Source organism: Aethalodelphis obliquidens, unplaced genomic scaffold (genome assembly GCF_003676395.1).
Source record: "Aethalodelphis obliquidens isolate GAN/ISIS:26980383/991018 unplaced genomic scaffold, ASM367639v1 scaffold19, whole genome shotgun sequence".
NCBI classification, from domain to species: domain Eukaryota; kingdom Metazoa; phylum Chordata; class Mammalia; order Artiodactyla; family Delphinidae; genus Aethalodelphis; species Aethalodelphis obliquidens.
Window position 1 is genome coordinate 22,006,477 of NW_020837963.1, and position 23,858 is coordinate 22,030,334.

The 23,858-nt window shown below is 35.6% G+C and overlaps 1 protein-coding gene across 1 annotated transcript in view; it reads left to right on the plus strand.

Annotated features, from left to right (window-relative positions):
- DOK6 (docking protein 6) overlaps positions 1-23,858 on the plus strand; it is a 396,863-nt gene that overhangs the window by 133,894 nt on the left and 239,111 nt on the right. The window contains exon 2 of the mRNA XM_027118731.1: positions 6,863-6,970. Within this exon, the coding sequence (XP_026974532.1) occupies positions 6,863-6,970 (108 nt within the window). The remainder of the gene's footprint in view (positions 1-6,862; positions 6,971-23,858) is intronic.

The following is a 23,858-nucleotide window of genomic DNA, read 5'->3' on the forward strand; positions in this document are numbered from 1 at the left end:
GTTAATGTAATAGCAAAGAGATAAGATGCTATCATAAATACCAAGTCTGTTTTTCCTCATTATCCATTATCAGGTTTATTCTATAGCAATATCAAGTGCCTAAATGGAAACACTTTTGCTTTCTGACTCATGTTTATCTCACTATTTAGTTAAAAATAATGTTGTCACACAAGCTGAGACATTGCAGTCAGGGAGTATGTTTGTTTACTTCCATGAATATTACAGGGCTTCATTGAATATCACCATGGTTCCTGAGCAATAAAGTGCACAGGGTACAGGGAAAAGTATTCTTCTGTAGGAAAGAACAGAAACTGTATTACCAGGATTTTTGGTCTCAAGTGCATTCAAAGAGGGTCTTCCTACCTCAACTAGAATTCCAAATCCACTAATAAATAATCAGGAGATAAATATTAATAATCTATATACTTTGCAAATGATATGTTTATTTATCTGCCTTGGATCTCTCACATTTCTACTCAGATTCATGTAACTATTTTTCACTTCCACAATATTACTGTTAATACTACTACTCCACTAATAAAAACAAAATCTAAAAAAGTATCTTTCTTAGCGTGGGCTGCCATAACACAATGCCATAGGCTGAGTGGCTTGAAAAACAGACATTTATTTTCTCACAGTTCTGGGGGTTAGAAGTCCAAGATCAAGGTCCAGCATGGTCAGGTTCTGGCGAGAGCCCTCTTCCCAGCTTGCAGATGACCAGCATCTCACTGCATGTCCACATGACCTCTTTTTCTGTGAGAGCATGGAGAGAAGGCAGGCTCTCTGGTGTCTTTTCTTATAAGGACACTAATTCCATCCTGAGGTCCCCACCCTCATGACTTCATCTAACCCTAATTACCTCCCAAAGCCCCATCTCCAAATACCATCACATTGGGGGTGAGGAATCCAACGAACCATATGCTGATATCATATTATTATCAATATTTATACTACCTTTTTTAGGTTGTTTTACCTTGAGGGTAGAGATCAGTAAGGGGTCAAAAAATAAATAACTAGAACACAGTGTGTGGAACACAAGTGTGTGGAGAGAACACCAGGAGATCTGAAGGAGTAGTCATAACTCCTTATGTCCTGGGCTGTGGTTAGAAATCTTGTGACAGAGGAGATGGGTCTCCACCTGGGTAGAGAAAGAGAGGTATATCCACGTGTGCTGAAAGCTCGGGGCTGTCCTTCATGTGCTTTTCGAAGCTACCAGTATGGAGCTAGGAAAGGTAGCAAGAGTAATATGAAATTGTGTGATTGTACTGTTATTCTGTTTATTCTGCTTTTATGATGAGAGGTCTTCCTGTGATTGTTCTGAGTGCCTTTGAACAGGAGAAACACTGCCTTCTAGTGAATAATAGACAGTGCACTCTCCAGAGGAATTATAGTATCTGGCCTATATTAGTTAAAAAAACAGTATAAATAAACTTTACAGTATAATTAAAGAAATAGAACAGAAGAGAGACCTTCAAGATAGCGGAGGAGTAAGACGTGGAGATCACCTTCCTCCCCACAAATACATCAGAAGTACATCTACACGTGGAACAACTCCTACAGAACACCTACTGAATGCTGTCAGACAACCTCAGACTTCCCCAAAGAGCGAAGAACAGATGCCCTCAGCGACCTACATGCAGAGGTGGGGCTAAATCCAAAGCTGAACCCCAGGAGCTGTGCGAACAAAGAAGAGGAAGGGAAATCTCTCGCAGCAGCCTCAGGAGCCGCAGATTAAAGCTCCACAATCAACCTGATGTACCTGCATCTGTGAAATACATGAATAGACAACGAATCATCCCAAAATTGAGGCAGTGGACTTTGTATGATTTTGTCTGTATAGCTTTGCTTTTACCATTTCTCCTGGGGTTCTGTCTGTCCTTTTTTATTTTTATTTGTTAGGGTAGTTTTTAGTGCTTGTTTTCGTTGTTGGATTTGGTTTTTGGTTTGGTTGCTGTCTTCTTTCTTTCTCTTTTTTATTACTATCTATTTTTTTTTAAATTTTCAATAATTTTTTTACTTTTTATTTTAATAACTTTATTTTATTTTTCTTTCTTTTTTCTCCCTTTTCTTCTGAGCCGTGTGGCTGACAGGGCCTTGGTGCTCTAGCTGGGTGTCAGGCCAGTGCCTCTGAGGTGGGAGAGCGGAGTTCAGGACATTGGTCAACAAGAGACCTCCTGGCTCCATGTAATATCAAATGGTGAAAGCTCTCCCAGAGATCTCCATCTCAACTCTAAGAGCCACCTCCACTCAACGACCAGCAAGCTTCAGTGCTGGACACCCCCTGCCAAACAACTAGCAAGACAGGAATATAACCCCACCCATTAGCAGAGAGGCTGCCTAAAATCATAATAGGGTCACAGACACACCAAAACACACCACCGGATGTGGTCCTGCCCACCACAAAGACAAGATCCAGGCTCATCCACCAGAACACAGGCACCAGTCCCCTCCACCAGGAAGCTTACACAACCCAGTGAAACAACCTTAGCCACTGGGGGCAGACACCAAAAACAATGGGAACTACAAACCTGCAGCCTGCAAAAAGGAGACTCCAAACACAGTACGTTAAGCAAAATGAGAAGACAGAGAAACACAAAGCAGATGAAGGAGCAAGGTAAAAACCCACCAGACCAAACAAATGAGAAAGAATTAGGCAGTCTACCTGAAAAAGAATTCAGAGTAATGATAGTAGAGATGATCCAAAATCTTGGAAATAGAATGGAGAAAATACAAGAAACGTTTAAAAGGACCAAGAAGAACTAAAGAGCAAACAAACAATGATGAACAACGCAATAAATGAAATTTAAACTTCTCTAGAAGGAATCAATAGCAGAATAACTAAGGCAGAAGAATGGATAAGTGACCTAGAAGATAAAATAGTGGAAATAACTACCGCAGAGCAGAATATAGAAAAAAGAATGAAAAGAATCGAGGACAGTCTCAGAGGCCTCTGGGTCAACATTAAATGCGCCAACAGTCGAAATATAGGGGTCCCAGAAGAAGAAGAGAAAAAGAAAGGGACTGAGAAACTATTTGAAGAGATTATAGTTGATAACTTCCCTAATATGGGAAAGGAAATAGTCAATCAAGTCCAGGAAGCACAGAGTCCCATACAAGATAAATCCAAGAAGAAACATGCCAAGACACATATTAATCAAACTATCAAAAATTAAATACAAAGAAAAAATATTGAAAGCAGCAAAGGAAAAACAACAAATAACACACAAGGGAATCTCCATAAGGTAAGCAGCTGATCTTTCAGCAGAAACTCTGTAAGCCAGAAGGGAATGGCAGGACATATTTAAAGTGATGAAAGGGAAAAACCTACAACCAAGATTACTCTACCCAGCAAGGATCTCATTCAGATTCTACAGAGAAATTAAAACCTTTACAGACAAGCAAAAGCTAAGAGAATTCAACACCACCAAACCAGCTTTACAGCAATGCTAAAGGAACTTCTCTAGGCAAGAAACACAAAAGAAGGAATAGACCTACAAAAACAAACCCAAAACAATTAAGAAAATGGTAATAGGAACATACATATCGATAATTACCTTAAACGTAAATGGATTAAATGCTCCAACCAAAAAACATAAACTGGCTGAATGGATACAAAAACAAGACCCATATATATGCTGTCTACAAGAGACCCACTTCAGATCTAGGGACACATACAGGCTGAAAGTGAGAGGATGGAAAACAATATTCTATGCAAATGGAAATCAAAAGAAAGCTGGAGTAGCAATTCACATATCAGACAAAATAGACTTTAAAGTAAAGATTATTACAAGAGACAAAGAAGGACACTACCTAATGATCAAGGGATCAATCCAAGAAGAAGATACGACAATTGTAAATATTTATGGACCCAACATAGGAGCACCTCAATACATAAGCCAAATGCTAACAACCATAAAGGGGGAAATTGACAGTAACACAATCATAGTAGGGGACTTTATCACCCCACTTTCACAATGGACAGATCATCCAAAATGAAAATAAAGAAACACAAGCTTTAAATGATACATTAAATAAGATGGACTTAATTGATATTTATAGGACATTCCATCCAAAAACAACAGAATACACTTTCTTAAGTGCTCTTGGAACATTCTCCAGGGTAGATCATATCTTGGATCACAAATCAATCTTGGTAAATTTGAGAAAACTGAAATCATATCAAGTATCTTTTTCAACCACAATGCTATGAGACTAGATATCAATTACAGGAAAAAATCTGTAAAAATTACAAACATATGGAGGCTAAACAATAAGTACTAAATAACCAAGAGATCACTGAAGAAATCAAAGAGGAAATCAAAAAATACCTAGAAACAAATGACAATGTAAACACGACAACCCAAAACCCAGAGATAAACCCACGCACCTATGGTCAACTAATCTGTGACAAAGGAGGCAAGAATATACAGTGGAGAAAAGACAGCCTCTTCAATAAGTGGTGCTGGGAAAATTGGACAGCTACATGTAAAAGAATGAAATTAGAACACTCCGTAACACCATACACAAAAATAACCTCAAAATGGATTAAAGACCTAAATGTAAAACTTTAAAACTCTTAGAGGAAAACATAGGCAGAACACTCCATGCCATAAATCACAGCAAGATCCTTTTAGAGCCACCACTTAGAGAAATGGAAATTAAAACAAAAATAAACAAATGGGACCTAATGAAACTTAAACCTTTTGCACAGCAAAGGAAACCATAAACAAGACGAAAAGACAACCCTCAGAATGGGAGAACATATTTGCAAATTAAGCAACTGACAAAGGATTAATCTCCAAAATTTACAAGCAGCTCATGCAGCTCAATATCAAAAAAACAAACAACCCAATCCAAAAATGGGCAGAAGACCTAAACAGACATTTCTCCAAAGAAGATATACAGATTGCCAACAAACACATGAAAGGATGCTCAACATCACTAATCATTAGAGAATTGCAAGTGAAAAACGCAATGAGGTATCACCTCACAACTGTCAGAATGGCCATCATCAAAAAATCTACAAACAATAAATGCTGGAGAGGGGGTGGAGTAAAGGGAACCCCCTTGCACTGTTGGTGGGAATGTAAATTGATACAGCCACTATGGAGAAGAGTATGGAGGTTCCTTTAAAAACTAAAAATAGAACTACCATATGACCCAGCAATCCCACTACTGGGCATATAGCCTGAGAAAAGCATAATTCAAAAAGAGTCATGTACCGCAATGTTCGTTGCAGCTCTATTTACAGTAGGTAGTTCATGGAAGCCACGTAAGTGTCCATCGACAGATGAATGGATAAAGATGTGGCACATATATACAATGGAATATTACTCAGCCATATAAAGAAATGAAATTGAGTTTTTGTAGTGAGGTGGATGGACCTAGAGACTGTTGTACAGAGTGAAGTAAGTCAGAAAGAGAAGAATAAATACCATATGCTAACACATATATATGGAATCTAAAAAAAAAAAATGGTTCTGAAGGACCTAGGGGCAGGACAGGAATAAAGACGCAGACATAGAGAATGGACTTGACACGGGGAGGGGGAAGGGTAAGCTGGGACGAAGTGAGAGAGTGGCATGGACATATATACACTACGAAATGTAAAATAGATAGATAGTGGGAAGCAGCTGCATAGCACAGGGAGATCAGCTCGGTGCTTTGTGACCACCTAGAGGGGTGGGATAGGGAGGGTGGGAGGGTGACCCATGAGGGAAGAGATATGGGGATGTATGTATATGTATAGCTGATTCATTTTTTTATGAAGCAGAAACTAACACACATTGTAAAGCAATTATACTCCAATAAAGATGTTTAAAAATAAATAAATAAATTTAAAAAATAAAAAAAAGAAATAGAACAGAAATACAGTGATCTTAGTTTCTGGCTATAGAGAATGTAAACTCCAGCAAAAATATGCATTTCTATAAAAGTTTGAAATATTAAATTTGCATTTCTAGACCTCTTTAGTTATTGAAAAAAGTCTCATTTTACTGATTTGACTTAAACATACCTGTGGATGGAGGGTTTTAAGGTGGGCATCAGATGACAGTGTAAGAGCCAACATGAATTATTCCTGTAAAATCAGGAAGAGTCCAGAAAGAAGGGCCTGTGTTTGTGTAATATATAGCCCTGCTTTTTTTTTAAACAAAGCTGAAGAGATGTGTGTTCAGACAGATGTGTGTTCAAATCCTGACACTCTTACTGTCTTACTATCTTTATCCTAAAATGAAGACAACCTACCTCATATAGTAGGTATGAGAATTAAATGTGTCTATAAATTTTAAAATGTATTGCACATAATAAGTGTTTAGTAAATAGTAGGTGCTATAAAAGCATAGAAGGGCGTGACAGATGTGTCCATTATAAAAAGATATCTGTTTCATTTTCTAAAGTAGTATAGTATATGAGCATGTTTTATAATGAACACTGTAAGTTAATTTTTAAATGTGATGTTTTTCCAAAGAATATTGAACATTATGAAAGTGCTTAATCTTAGTAAATTTTTACTTCATTATCATGGAAAACAGAATTGTTTGTCACCAGGATGGTGAGAATAAATCCTTTATATGGTGTTGATACCCAGATGATTTAGTTAAAGAGGATTGAAGCCAGTGCACTGAAAATCTCATAGCATGAAATCTTTTCATATAAAATTTATGTTTATATTTAATATTGTTTTTAAAATTTGCTATAATTTTAAAGAATAACATGCCTCTGAATTCCCAATTTTTTTCTCTCTGTAAGATAAGTGCATGTAAAACAATTTATTCCCCCTGGATTAGTTGAATAGCTAAATCCCTGATGCTACTAAACTCACATACAAAAGACATAATGGGATTCCTTTATTTACTTTCAGATTTTCAGACGTTGCTGGTTGGTTTTTAAGAAGGCGTCTAGTAAAGGACCCAGAAGGCTAGAAAAATTTCCAGATGAAAAGGCAGCATATTTCAGAAACTTTCATAAGGTAAGTCACGGTCTTTGGAATCTCTGGGGAATAACTGTACCCTTGGCAACAACTGTGGAGACATTTCTTTTGATAGATGAAATCTGCAGAGGCAAAAATGCATGGCCAGGATAAAATGTCCCTGCACTGATAAAATGCAGAAGTTGTTTTTCTCCTTTATTTTAATCATCTGCTATAAATGCCAGTGGTACCTCTGCAAAATGAAAGACTCATTTTTATTGCTACTTTGCAAAATGAGATGACTCATAACTCAACCAGATCATTTCCCAAGGTGCTGAGTAGGCATTTTCCCTCTTTTCAGGTTAATTGTTCATTTTTTACTTTGATTTAAAGCGTGGGCAATGTTTTGGAGATAAAACTTTTGAGGCTGGTGTTAGCAGTGTTAATGACACTGTTAATGTACAAAGCATTTGCTCTTTACAGCATAACAAGAACGATCATCATGTATGCTGATGTGTAGAGATGTGACTTAAATCCTATGAGTGAAATAGCAATTTCCTAAGAATTAAAAGTATGTAAGAAATTGCCCTAGAATGATGCTAAATGTGCTGCTGAAAGTTATCTCTGGTGATAATGTCAAAAAAGAGTTAAGTATTTGATAGTAACGTGGAGGATTCATGATCAGAATGCAGAATTGTGAAACAGCATTGCTTTTTTGATAGAATGCCTACATAAGCTCAGGAAAGACTGTAATTCCTCACTGGTGGTAACATAGAGTAAGTTACCCTGAATAATGTCATTAGTCTGTGGAATTTATTTTATGTGAGATATCGTGCTAATTTCTTCTTTTATTAAAAATAGAGTGCTTGCCAGGGATGAGGGGGGTGGGAGGGATAAACAGGCATAGGACTGAGGATTTTTAGGACAGTGAAACTACCCTTTATGCTACTATAATGGTGGATGTATGTCATTATAAATCTGTCCAAAGCCATAGAATGTACAACACGAAGAGTGAACCTTACTGTAAAATATGGACTTTGGGTGATTATGTTGTATCAAAGTAGATTCATGAGTTATAACAAATGTACCATCTGGTGGGGATATTGATAATGGGGGAGGCTATGTATTTGTGAGGGCAGGTTGCATAAGGGAAAGCTCTGTACTTTCTGCTCAATATTGCTGTGAACATAAAACTGCTCTAAAAATTAAAGTCTATTAAAAATAGATTATTCAGCAGTAATGTGCTAACCAATCCTATTACACAAATAACTAGCAATCTTTTGTATTAGATTTGAACCTATATCATAAGGCTTAAAATGTGAATTTCTTTAACTCTCTATGAGGTATTCTGTATTTTAATATAGATTTACTAATAGAGAATCCAAGTTCAAGTTCCTGCCCAGCCACTTACAAGCTCATAGTAGTTTGGTTTTCTCATGAGGACATGGATTTTAAAATTGTAATATTACATGTCTCTTTTGAAGACTATTTAAGATAGAGTATCAAATAACAACCAACACAGTGATGCAGGTTCTTACTATATGAAAAATTATTTGCAGCCTGAAGTCATATTGATATTTTGTATGATGATGATGACCATGGCAATAATTTTAAGCCTGACTTAATGACAAACTGCCAGGTCGTGAAATGTAAGTCTGTAATGTTTAGTTTTTGAGTAAAATTTTGGAAGACTGAGCATAGTATATATTCTGTGGATTCCTGGTCAGAACACCTGCCTGCTGGTCAATGCTGTACCCTGGCTGGACGCTCTCTAGCCAGCGCACCTAGAGTCCATGTACTCATGATTCAGCCATCTTCTACTTGCAAAATGGCAACATTATAAGCAGTATTATAACCACCTATAAGGGTTAATAATTTAGACAAAGATAAGTATAAGCTGTCTGCTTTACACGATGCACTGGGGGGCACGAGGACATGTATGAGGCACAGTCCTTGCCCTGAAAGAGCTTGTATTCCAGAGGAAAAGACACACATATGCAGATAATTTTGATTCAATATGAACAAGTCTTAATAAATTGAAAAGGGTTGAGGTCATAAAGAGTGTGTTCTCTGACCATAAATTATTTAAATTAGAAATCAATGTTATCTAGTAAATGCTAAATATTTGGTAATTAACATAGTCTAAGGGGTAATAATTCCAAGGCAATGTAGTAGTCACAGAGGCTATTGGCAGGTATTCTAAACTCAAAGATAATAAAAACACAAATATCAGCATGTGTGGAATAGAGCTATACCGGTGAGTATAGGGAAATGTATAGCTATGAGTTCTTACATTAGAAAGAAACAATAAATGCAGGAGAAAATATCAATGAAACAGAAACCAAAATAGCAGTCAGGAAATTTTGTAAAGTCAATAGCTGTTTCTTTTACCAAAAAAATCACTCACTTGATAAACTCTTAACCGAATTTATCAGGAAAAAAAATAAGAAAAATCAAAGGCTGGTAAGAGTAGAGGGGTTATCACTACAAATTCTGCTTGACAGCTTAAAGGAAATAGACAAACTCCTTGAAAGATACAAACTACCCAGTCTTATTCAATAGCTGAAGACCTAATAAAAACTTTGAACTTATAGTTCACAACTTTCCCACCAAGAAAACTTCAGGTCCATATCATTTCACTTGTTAATACTACAACATATTTAAAGGGAAAAAAATAATCCACATGAATACTTAAGGAAAATATAAAAAGGAGGAAACCCTTTCCAACTCACTTTATCAGACTGATATCTGAAAACCAAAACTAGACAAAGACACTAGGGGAAAGGGACTGATCAGTATCCCTAAAAATCAGAACATTTAAACAAAATATTAGGAAATCTAATTCAACAATATGTTAAAATGATAACATATGATCAGGTAAGATTTACGACAGAAATGCAAGGTTGTTTTAACATTTGAAAATCGACCAATGTAATAATGTAGAAATAAAGAGAAAATATATCATGGGATCCTTTAAATGTATACAGAAAGACAGTTCTGTATGCATATAAAGACAAAATTCAACATCCATTTATTATTTAAAACCCTCAGAACATCAAGGACAGAATGAACTTCCTTAATCAGAAAAAAAGCATCTAACAAATACCTACAGAAAAGAAAAAGAAAACTCTGTTTCTATGCTCAGTGACATAATCATTTGTTGAAAATGCATGATCGTCTTCAAAACAAATACCAGAACTAATGAATGAATTTAGTGAATGACATTTTATGATCATTTGCATTTTAAATAGTAGCAGTTAACACTTGCTAAATTAATTTTTTAAAAAAAACTCAATTTACAGTAGTGCCAACAAATAATTATAAAGCACATGTGCAATCTCTACACTGAAAACTATGGAAAATAGCTGAATTAAAGAGGACCTAAATAAATGGCAAGAAATAAAATATTCTTAGATTGATACCAATTCAATATTGTTAGGATGTCAGTTCTTCCTAAATCGATATGTAACATAATTCGTATCAAAATTCCAGGAATATTTTCTTGTAGGTATTGACAAACTAATTCTATATGGATATTTTCATAACCTATATTAACCAATGCAATTTTAATAAAGAAGAACAAAGTTGGAAATTTATAAGATTTCATGACTTACTATAAAGTGACAGAAATCATGATATTATGATTTTAGCAAAAGGATATTTATATAGATCAATGGAAGGGAATAGAGAGGTCAGAAATGAACTGATACATATATGGCCAGTTGCATTTTGACAAAGGTATGAAGACAAGTCAATAGGAAAAGAAACTTTCTCCAACTAATGGTGCCAGAACAACTAGATGTCTCTGTAAATAAATGAACATTGATCTTATATCACATTATACACATAATAAACTCAGAGCAGATCATTGGTCTAAATTTAAATGCCAAAACTATAAAACTCCCCGTAGTAAGTATAGAAGAAAACCTTTTCCACTTTGTAATAAGCAAATATTTCTCAGCAAATATTTGTAATAAGCAAATATACACAAAAAGTATAAACCATAAGAAAAAATTGGTAAATTGAGCTATATTGAAATTTAAAACTTTTTCTCTTCAAGTGATCTAGCTAACAAAATAAAAAGGCAGGTAAGTCTGGGAAAATACATGCAAACATGTCTCTGACCAGAAACACATATCCAGAATACTTAAAGAATTCTTAGAACTCAATAATAGGATATTTTTAGGTTGAACAAAAGTATTTTAGGTTGAACAAAAGATGTGAACAGATATTTTCCAAAATAAGATATATGAACAGCAAACAAGAACATGAAAAGATGCTCAACATCACCAGTGATCTGCAAGATTTAAATTCAAAGTAACACTGTCCATCCATTAGAATGGCTAAAACTAGAAAGATTGAAACTAACCAGAGTTGTAGAACTCATACATTGCTGATGGACATGTAAAATTTTATAAGCACTTTGTAAAACAGTTGGCAGTTTCTTTAAAAGAGTAAACATACATCTGTCCAGCCATTCCACTTCTAGAAATTTACTCCCCTTCCCTGCAAATGAATAGCCATGTCCAAATAAATATATGTACGAAAATGTTCATAGGAGCGTTATTCAAAATAGCCTACAAGTGGAAACAACCCAAACAGGAGAGTGAATAAACTAATTGTGGTACATCCGTCAATGGAAAACCACTGAATGATTGAAAGGAAAGACCTACTGATACACATAATAACAGATGAATCTCAGAATCATAATGCTGACTGAAAGACAGAAGACCCAAAATAATACATATTGTATAATTTCACCCTTGTATTTGTAGTAACAAAATTCTTATTTATAGGAAAAAAATCATATCCTTGTTTGCCTTTTTTTTTTTTTTTTTTTTTTGCGGTACGTGGGGGCTTCTTACTGCTGTGGCCTCTCCCGTTGCGGAGCACAGGCTCTGGACGCACAGGCTCAGTGGCCATGGCTCACGGGCCCAGCCGCTCCGCGGCATGTGGGATCCTCCCGGACCAGGGCACGAACCCGTGTCCCCTGCATCGGCAGGCGGACTCTCAACCACTGTGCCACCAGGGAAGCCCCTTGGTTGCCTATTTTGAGGGAGGAATAGATGGAAGGTTGGCCTGCAAAAGGACCTAAGGCGTTTAGGGGATGATGGAAGCGCTCTTTATTCTTATTGTGGTGGTGGTTTAAAAGGTACATGCAATGGTCAAAATTCATTCAGTTGTTCACTTTAAATGGCGGTAACTTACTCTGTATAAATCATTCTTCAATAAATTTAACAAGGAAAAAGATCATCCTGGAAAACAGACTGTTGAGAAAGATCAAGAATCTTAACCCCTTTTGGGTCTGTGTGGTGACAACATTTACAATCTACTCTCTTAGCAACTTTCAAGTATATAATACAGCACTGTTAACTAATCACCATGCTGTACATTAGCTCCTCAGAACTTATGCATCTTACCCTTTGACCAATGGTGATGGAGATGTTAATTAACCTTATTGTGGTAATCATTTCACAATATATGTGTATCCAAACATTATGTTGTACACCTTAAATTTATACAATGTTATGGGTCAATGACATGGCAGTAATAAAGTTGGAATGAAAAAGAATCTTAACCACATTACACAGTGGGTAAGAGTGTAGGCTCTGGAATCCAGCTTCCATATTTAATAGCTGTGTGAAATTGCATAAGTTATTTAACCTCTATGTACCTAATTTTTCTTCTCTGACAGATTAAGATTTTAATAGTGCCTACCACAGAGAGCTGTTGTAAGGAATGAATGGTACTGTAGACATACAACGAGATTAAATATAATTAGTTGTTATTAACAAAGGAAAATTTATAACTAAGCATATAACTACTTACTTGGTGTATGGTTAGTTTAGAAAATGTTAGGCGTTATTTGTCTAGCCTAGATGTGTTGGTAACTCCAATGAATGTGTTTATATTGAAGTTGGAGGTCAAAGGGCACATTTTGGATATAGTTTGTGAAAATGGACAGGATGTACCTATGGATTAAATGTTGAGTGTAAGTGAAAGGTAGGACTCATGGACTTGAGCAACAGAGATAAGGATGGCGCAGTTCATGAAGATGGGAAAGATGGAAGAGCAGGCTTTGAGTAAAAATCACAAGGTTTCACTTAGCATATGTTAAATTTGAAATGTCTATTAAGCATTCAAACTAAAATGTCAAGTAGTCAATTAGATAAACAAATGTGAGCTGGGGTGGGGGAAATGTCACTGATAAAGTTATTTATCTGACTGTCATTGGCATATTGATAGCACTTTATTCTGTAGCACTGGATAAAACGTCCTTGGGAAAGAATGAAGAAAAAGGAGATAACACTCCAACACTTAGAGGATTAGCAGAGCTGGAGGAGCCAGAACAGAAATCTGAGAACAGCAGGCAGTAAGATGAGAAAAATAACACTAAGGGTAAACCATTGGAAACTAAGAGAAAACTGTGCTAAAAAATGTGGACAAATGGTCATCTGTGTCTAGTTTGAGAGATTGAGAAAGGTGACAGAAAAGGGACCATTGGGCTGACAACATGGAGGTCTTTGGTGGCTTTGCCAAGAGCTATTTCAGTGAAACGTGGGGACTTATTTCACCTGGAGTAGCTTACACGAGACTGAGGGGTAAGGAACGAATAGCTACTCAGGCAGTTTTTTTCAAGACGTTTCACTGTAAAATTGAGCCAATATATAGAGCAGATATGTTTCTTAAATACGACATGTATTGTAATGCACCTATATGCCAAAGGGAACAATCTAGTCGACAGAAACTGTGATGATTAAAAGGTTCTTGTGTATAATAGGGTGTGGTCTTTTAACAGAACCAGAGAGCATTCATTTTAACAAAAAAGAAGGAAAAGAATGACTGCAGATATAAGTAGGTTAAATAAAAATTAATGTTAGAAAACTATGACTAACGCTTTCAAAACATACACACTTTATGTGTGTAAGCTCTCTCTCCAGTCTGTGAAAATTAAGTCATGAAGGATCCTGTGCAGTGCAGTGAGAATAGGAATAGTTCATCTTTTAATAAATAAACAGTTATCACTGACTGTAACTTGAAACTTCCTAAAGCACTTTAATAACTAGATTCAGTGTGTGTGACAGCTAAAATTTACTTTTCTCATGGCAATGTTTTGGAGATTCAAGGTTTTTATTATTACAACTTATTATTCCCAGCAGTTGGGAGGCTAATTCTGTTTCCTAGTGATTTAAATTTCCTGTCAGGAATTTTATCTTATTTTTTTCCTCAGTGATTGTGAATTAAAACCATGAAGTTAGACCAATTCTGTTAAGGAGAATAATTTGGTCATGATTCATCAGTAATAAGAAATCTTAACGGTTGTTTTCAAGAAAATATGTAAATGGTTTCTTCTCTTATTTTGATACTATTTTAGCAAGTTTTGCCTAATGCTTCACTGGCTGTCTTATTATAGGCTCTGGGTAAAAAAAACATCACACGCTTTTACTTTGTATATGTTAAAATTGAAATGTCTCTTTGGCATTCAGACCAAAATATTTGTGTCACCCTCACTACTTTTCTTCTTAACTAGCTCTATGACACTGATTTTTGCTTCTTTATTTTCTTAGAATGTACAGCTAGCATCATTCAAATTCTCTTTTATCATCTCTTCTATTATTCAATACTGCCACGCTTTATCACTCACACGTGATAAAGTTCTCCCTAGCCACCAAAATTATATTACCATTGGGCAACTCTGATGTTGCTCAAGTTAAAGGAAAAACTTTCCATGTAAATATTTGCTTTCACTGGGTGCCACAAGTAACATACAGGTGCATCTTGCCACTGAGAGTAGCTTCTGCTGTGCTACAAAGGAAAAGAGCCCCGCCCTGAATATTGGGAACCGACTGTCAAACCCAATCCAAGAAAACAGAGAAAAGACTATTTTAATAATATAATATAATATGTAGCTTTGTGAAACTGTGATACCTAGTGACTAGATAGACACTGAGGCTCAGAAGATGAAGAGATGAGATACTCTTCTTATTTTTCCAATAGTAATAGTAATTGCCCTACTCCTCCAAGAGGTGTAAATAAGATACTACATGTGAACTCTTTAAAGACTGTCTAGAGCAGTCAAAAAATGTTAAGAGTTATTTTCATTATTGTTTTAAGATCTTACAATACAAGAAAGCTAGGTTATAAATAGCTAACTACAATGAAGTATGATGAAGTGCAGTAATAAGAGTAAAAGGGAACACTTGTGTACCTTTGGAAGTCAGGACTTTCCAAAGGGCTTCTTAAGATTACTCTGTTTTGACAAAACAAAATAATGGAGAGGGATGCATTCTATGAGGAAGAAAAAGGGTGATTACAAGTACTGAAGCTACACTGCATGGTGAGTTGAAGAAAATTTGAGGAATCTAGTGTTGGCAAACTCTGAAAGGAGGGCTGTAGTGGTGGAAAATAAGCACAAAGGAAGTGGGTGAGGCAAGGGAAGGGTCATAAATACCTTCCTCATGAGTTTAACCTCTATCCTGTAAGCAATAGAGCAGTTGTGAAGTGTTTTAAATGGTTTTTCATATCTTCAAATATGTATTCAGAAAAAAATAATTTGCGTGACATCACATCAAATGAATGGGATAATAGACTATATACAGAAAAACAATATAATTAAATATTATAGTATCATTATTTCCACTTCCCCGTAATAGACAACAGGGTCCTAAATGGAGAAGGGTAAAGTGAATGGAGAGGAGATAGATTTGGGTGATATTTTCTAGGTACAGTCAGTAGAATTAAGAAGACTTAATAACTGATTGGATATCGGCGAAATGGAAGAGAGAGGAATAAGACGGTATCTTTTCAGGACTGGGTGAGGGATGAATGGTCGTGCTGTTCATCGAGACTGGGTGAAAAAAAGGTGATTCTTGGCATGTTAGATTTTGAAGTATTTATGTATGGTATATTCACATATATATTTCATTAAACAATTAGAAGTACAGCCAGTTTGTAGTGAAACTGCCCAGGAAATCTACTGAACAGAATTAATGTGAAGGTGGATGTATGTCAACACTTCTCTGTCAAAGCCTGATCAGTGTAAAATGAAACCGTCTTCTATAAAAGACACTGACCTTAGTTCCAGCCTTATGGTGACATCCAAGATATTTCACAGGTATTTCAATTATAAATTTATTGAGAGTTACAAATCAAAAAGTTGATACTTGACTGAAAAAAACACCAGCTAATTCAAGGAATGATAGAAAATTATGAAAAGTCCCATTTAAATGAGGAAATGCTAGTAGAATAAACATGAAAATCCTAACCAGTAAAATTTATAAAATGTATAGTAATTACCAAGACTCTTTAAATATGCTCCTAGCTGAAAAATGTAATAATTCTAAAGAGATAATTGTTAATTTTACCATAAAGTTATTAAAAATACTGACATTTGCAAAGAGTTTTAAGAAGAGAGAAGACAGAACTTTGGAGACTGTGTGAGTCCTGCTCTGCTCTGGGGCTGCCCCTCCCTGTGACAGGGCGGGTGGGTGTAGCTAGTGTCCAGAAGGCCACCTCAGGGGTCAGATGGGGTTAATTTGTCCAAGGCCTGGACAACCAGCCATCAAGGCAATAAAAACAATCACAGATGTTCGTGACATTTTTATCCTGAAATATACTTTTGCTTCTTCAAAATCAAAGACTGAACTATCACTTCCCATGGCTTTTTCCATTTATAGAATTATGAATCCTTTTTTTCAGATGTGAACATGGCAAAGCTCTAAATTTCCCATAGTTCCCTCTGATGATCAGGTCAATAAAGAAAGATCTCTTTATGAAAAAGGCTATATTTAAAATCTTTGTTTTCCCTTGAACAATTAATGCTCAGTCCAAATATTGGATCTCCAGAATTGGAAAAAAATACTTCATTTTCAAGATGGCTTAAAGAAGTAGACCATTATGGATTTCCCAAATTGTCCTATTTGTTAACGTTTAAACACTTTAAACTTCTGATTAGTCGGTTATTTTGATATGCCCTAAAATCTGCTGTAGTGCTCAATAGCAATAAATTAAAATAATCAATCAAATGAACAAAATGTTTCCAACCTAAGTGAAGGACTTCTGCAAAATAATCTAAGGATACAATTATTTTTTTTTTACCAACTTTAATGCTATACTCTAGCTGAAACGTACATATTATAAAGCTTATGAGTATTACTGATCTCATTTAGACATTTGATATGTTTACTGTGAGAGAGATCTTGCTGCATAAATCAGTTTTTTTATATGAAACTGCTATAAAATGGTATATACTTTTTTTTTACTTCTCGGTAGAAAGAAATTTGAAATTCAAATCACTAGCTGCTGAAGGAAGTTATTAAAAATGCATTAGGGTTGAAAACGTAGCTATATATAATTGTCATAACAGATATTCAAAACACATTTATCCTCAATGAAAACTGAACTAAAGCAATTTACATAGAATCAGCTAATAAACTTTCCTTAATTTTCTAAGCAGACGAAAAAGAAACAGTTTATAGAAATTTTAATAAAGTAAATATGAGTGCCGTCTGTAGTGAGGAAAATATAAATAAAATCCCTTAGAAGGATGAATGAAGATAGTGCTATGTGAAGTTCCCATTCTACTCGATGCCAGAAAAGCAATGGCCATATTGAGACCAATATTATTTCTAAATTCCCTATAACCTGACATTAAAAACATTGTTTTATTCTGTTTTACTCCTATTTGGAGTTGTCGTATTTATCTATATGTAAAGTAAACATCTGAGAGAATTTTGGAAAAGATGAAGGCGTCCTTATGAAAAACAGCCACCTATAAACATAGCATGTCCTTAAAGCTAGAAGCAAAAGCATCGGTAAGTGTAGAAACAGCACATGTGTGCAGTGTGGTATCTTGAACATTTTCATTTTGATTCCCTGAAGAAATGGCTACATGCTTGGATGAGCACACACTTGGTGCGATGTGAAGAGTGAGCATAGGCTTGGTTTCTCCTGAAATACCCACCAGAAGTCCCCAGAGTGATAATCATTGATTTGGGTTAAGGCATCTTATCCATTTGTGTATTTATTCATTCATTCATCTAGCTGTAATCTCTTAGTTTGAAGACGTTTCAGTTTCTTGAACAGAAGCTCCTATGGACACACACGTTGGTTCCTGTGACAGTCACAGTTAATCCATGATCATTTGTTAATTGTCTCATAATATCTGAGCACTAGTGCTGGTCACTCAGGGAAGACTCATAGAAATGGAATACGAAAAGTTGGTTTTATGTAGGATAAGATGAAGGGGAGAAATGCCCAAGGCTGGATGCACCTTCACTGACAGAGATGGATGGGCTGTGAATGGACAGCTCTCAGACATCAGCAGGAGAGACCATGGGTTAAGACCTTTGGATGGAGGGGATTTATGGAGCTGTGATCTCAAAATAATAGGGAACTCCCAGAGTTAGACTTGATGTTTGTAATACTTGAGTCAAGGTCAATTGAAATTTTGCAACATCTAAGATATCTCCAATAAGAATCATTCTGTGTGGCTTAAGAAAGCCATGGAAAAGCAATCACTCAGCAATCAGGACTTGTTTATAACCTATTGCTCTATGACAGATATCTGTTCGCTGAGAAATATGGAATCAGACTCTTAGAAAATATCTGTATGATTAATCTGGGCTTGACTTAGAGTGTGCAGCAATATGATTTATGTTAGGAAAATTATTGTCTTTATTCACTTTTTAAAACTACTCGCTTGTGTGTGTAGGAGGCAATCCTCTGCAGTGGTGCTACATCAGGAAGACATAGTATGCTTTAAACAATGTCTTTCTCTCACTTTCCTGTCTGTAAAATGCAAATAATATCATAGCTCAGAAAGTGAGATGACAGCTTCATGTAAGACAATGTGAAACTTAAAACAGTTATGGTTGTGCAAGTCATTTCAGCCTCAGATTTTGCATCTTTGAAACCAGAGACATAATTCATACCAACGTTAGAAAAATTTTGAGACCAATTTGCATGATAAAGTAACTTGTAATTTCAAACAAGCCATTTTCCGTGGTAAATCAGATAGTAAATTTGAGAAAGAATATTCAACAGCACAATTTTGTTATGACATTATTTCCATGATTTCTGAAGCATTGTTACATTTATCTAATGGATTTAGATCCAGTGCCCTTAATTATTCTTTCAGAATATCATCAATGTATTTTGGATTTTTAAAAATCTCTTACCCATTAACAAAGTCTGCTTAGTTGTATAATATCTGACAGATGCAATAAGGGAAAAGCTAATTGCATAATATTCACTGAGGATAAATTGTTTTTCTACCATTAATGGAAAGTTATATATTATACTTCAAGTAATGAATGCATATTCATTTACAACTTAAAATTTGAAGAATATTTTAGTGAGACTTTATTCTTGAATTATTACTTTGTACCTTGCTATAAATATCTATGTAGCATCTTTTATTTTATAAATAACGCTGTTTCATATTTGTTTCAAATTATATAATATTTTAAAAATTGTAAATCCTTTTTACATCTAATACTTCTTTTTGTATGTGTGTGTGTGTTTACATTGGCCCAGTGGCCATTTTATTTTATTTTAATTAATTTTTATTAGTGTATAGTTGCTTTACAGTGTTGTGTTCGTTTCTGCTGTACAGCAAAGTGAATCAGTTATACATATACATATATCCACGCTTTTTTTAGATTCTATTCCCATATAGGTCATTGCAGAGTTATCTAATACTTCTAATAACAAAAGGTAAAATTTTCATTACCCATTAAACAATCTTAGGTTACAAACCAATAGTAGCCACTAAACTGATTTTGTTGATTAGAGAACAGGTTCTTAATTTAGGGAACCATAGGCTTTGAGATTCAGTGAAATAAATGTTGAATTTGTTCTACTCAGAATTATTTTCACACAGAATTTGACATCCTGAAGAAATGATTAAATTCCTGCTATACAATATTCAGGGAAGTTAGGGGTTTTCCCCCATTTATTTGGAGAAAAAGAGAAAGAGGGATTGTAAGTTTTATCCAACTATTCCCACCCCAGTTCTCCTTTTCTATGTCTTTGAATCAAGTTAATCGTATTTAGAAATCCAGGGTACTATAAAATGAAAATTTAATTGGATTTGCAGTAGTCTGTAATTCTCCACTATTCTCCTTTTTACCCTTTCATAAAAAGTCGTCTTGGTGTAGTGGAAATTGTCCTGCTAAGCTCAAGGCTACATGATACTGTCCTAGTCTTAGAGTTAGTACAGCCGACTCTCTGATGGTGGATGTAAAAGTCAACTTTCCTGTCTTTTATTCCAGTTCCATCTTGCAGATAAACTCACGTGGTCAGACTCATTATTATCCCCAAACTTGGATCTTTTATGCAGTTTAATGACAAATAATTGGAATATAACTTTCACTTACTATGGTTGTGTAACAAAGTACCACCAACTCAGGGTCTCAAAAAACGGGCATTTATGAGCTCACAGTGCTGTAGGTCGTAAGGTGCAGTATGGCTGGGTTCTCTGCTGAGGGTTCCATGAGCGTGAAGTCAAGTGGTCAGTCAGACTGAGCTCTTATCTGTTGGCTCTGGAGAAAAATCTGCTTCCAAGCTCCTTCTGGAGTTGGCTGATTCAGTTCCTCGCAGCTGTAAGACTGAGGTCCCTGTTTCCTTGCTGGCTGCCAAGAAGGTTTGCTCTCAGCAACTAGAGGCTGCCCGAAATCCTTGACTTATGTGGCTCTTTCCCTCTCTGAGACAGCAGTGGAACACCAAGGCATTCTCAAGCTTCGAATCTCTGTCTCTCCTACGACCAGCTGGAGAAAAAGCTCCCGTGACTAGGTCAGGTGACCTGGAGTATCTCTGTGTTGTGATCTAACTCTAGTGTGTACTATTTAAATTTTTGTTTATCTTCATTTGGGAAGGGATGTTTTTGGTCTGGCAAAAGTGAGAGTATCCCCTTTCCCTCATAGCCTGTAGGAGGTATACACAAGATAGGTACTGTATTTGAAGCAAAACATGATGCAACTCTGACAGTTCAGGCATGGGGTTTAATTGAATTAATTGCTAACTCAACATCCACCCATTTGTAACTCACTTCTTCCATTCCCATCTTCAATATAGAGACTGAAAGAGCTAGATGATCACTTTTTACACTTCCTGCAGTTATGGAGGTACATTTCTGGCCAATGAGATAAAAATTTTAAGCCTACTAAAAGGTTAGAAAGGAATTTATATTTTCTGATATAGCCAATAATGTCCCTTATTCCCTTTTTCTACATTGAAAACATGATAGCGGGAAATGCAGCAGACATTTTGTGCCCTGAGGAGATGAGCTTGAGAGAAATGCTGGCGAAAACAGGTGCTGATGTAGGTCTTTAATAAATGGGAAGTGGTCTAAAGAGAACTTTTGAAAAGTGGGGAATACCTGTATTTGGGCCTGAGTTGTTACCTCTAATATTATCAAACTGCTAAACTAACACCAATAACTGCCTACCTCTAAGTTATTATGTGAGAAAAAAAAAATCTTGCTTAAATCAGTGGCCAGCCAACTTTTATCTGTAAAGGGCCAGATAGTAAAAATTTTAGGCTTTGCAGATCCTAAGGTCTCTGTTGCAACTCTTCAACTCTGCCCTTGTAGTACATTAAACAGCCACAGACAATACGTAAATAAATGGCTGTGTTCCAATAAAACTTTATTTACAAAATTTATTTAAATCCAGCCCACAGGCCATAGTTTGCCTACCACAGATTTCAATCACTGATATTCGAGTTTTCTATTACTTAAAGCTATGCATTTTTTAATCTAAATAAAAAGGTATAAATAATCCTGGATATCCCGTCTAGATGCTGTAAGTATATATAGGTAAACAAGCTAAACATGATTCGCAGTTAAGTCATGGATCTCACCTAGAGTTGGTCTCATAAGCATAGGGAAGTAACCAGAGTCTCTTATAGCTTTCTTATATATATATACTCTTTGGAATTGATATACATTAATGATCATACCAATACTCTTTCCACTCTGTGTCCTTTACTAGCAAAACATAATTGTGCCCATTAGTTACTATGTTAGGAGTTACCACATACTAAGCCATAGAGAGCTGAGCTGAAGACTAATTCAGAGCACTGAAAAGTTGTAATAGCCATATAATTGTTAATAGCAGTTGACCTGCTACAATTTCACATATCATTCAGTTGACTTTTCTTTAGGAAGTGAATTTTCCTCCCTCCCTCCTTCCCTTCCTTCCTTCTTCCTTCCTTCCTTCCTTCCTCCCTCCCTCCCTCCCTCTCTTCCTTCCTTCTTTCCTCTTTCTTTTTCTAGTGTGATAGAAGGCAGCTGCAAAGGTTGATTTAATCATTATTGCTAAGTTAATGGATGCTATCATCATTCATCTCTATAATATTTGATTAATCTATTTTATTCCCATTTCCTAATCCCATTCATCTCTCTGCTTCCATAATCATTATAATGATTTTGATGGGAAACTTTATGTGAATCTTATAAATGTATACTGTTGATTTTTTGAACATGTCCTGCTTTGTTAATTCACTTAGGTAATATTGTATTATAACTTACTATGTTTATTTTTAATTCATGTTGCATTATGACTTTTAGACCTATTTGCATTTCTGTGTCTCCATTTTGCCAGTTGCACCTAACTGTTACATGATACCCCATAGTTTATATCCATTATATTTTACTTTTCCATTTTCCTAGTGATAGAAACTGTATTGCCAGCAACTTCTCATTACCTCAAACAATGAAGTAATTAAGATTTTTGTTCTGTGTCTTTATGCCCCAATGTGAGAAATTTTCTGGCATATATAAAAAAGAATAAGATCGTTGCGTGAAGGGTATGTGAGTACTTAAGTATGGACAACCAGATGACTTTCCAGAAAGCAGCTTCACTCTGCACATCCGCAGGGCACCTGAGGGTTCTGTATGCTCACAGTCTTATTGATACTTTCCATTAGTCATTAATTTTCCAAATCTGATGGGTGTAAAATGATATTCATTTGCGTTTTAACATACAGTTTTCTATTCCCAGTGAATTTGAGAAATTCTTCCTATGCACGATTGCTTTCTGAGTTTATTCTTCCACGAATTCTTTGATCATATCTTTAGTCCATATCATACTGGGGGCCGTTTATTTTTCTGGCTGTTTTATAAGGTTTTCTTGTCTATTCTAAACACTAGTCTTACTTCAATTTTAGATGTTGTAAATAATTTCTCACCTCTGTTCAGTCTGTGGAGTCCTGCATTAAACAGAAATCTATTTTTTTTAATACTTAGGGACTCAGTTATCACTCGTCCATTTGTTAGGTGAGCTGCCCTCTCAGTTATTGTGGTGGCATAGATCCTACACTCACACACGTGTTTTTCTCTGATTACTCTGTACTGTCTGCTTGTTTGTTCTTGTACCACTAACATGCCACTTGTCTTAAATAACCACCGATCACACGATGTTGTGGCATTTGTTAGGATCATTGTTCCCCAAACACGCTCAGTTCTTACTTTCTAAAGTTACCTTAGCAATTTATCTAAGGACATGGAATATGCTTTTTACTCAGCTCCTCTTTTAAGGTTTAAAATTTTCTCCAACGAAATCCCTAGGTATGTTACAGCTTTTCTTGTTATTGTGAAGGTATTATTTTTTCTAGTTAATATTTGCTAGTGTAGAGAAGTCCTGCTGACTTTTTGTGTTGACTGTATTTGACAGTATTGTTGAATACTTTAGTTGTGTTAATAATTTATTTTTCTATTAATGCTGCTAGCGTTTACATGTCAGTGATCATATTGTCTACAAAGAGTGATAGTTCTATCTTCTCCTTTCTTAACCTTTTTCTTAACTTCTTGTCTAGGACCTATGTTACAGTGAGGCACTGGCAGAGAGTATCCTTGCCAAGTTTCCAGTAATAAAGGGATTGTGCATGAAGTACAATAAATTTTGGTAATAAACTTTAAAGAAAAATCCTTTCTATACTTGATGTA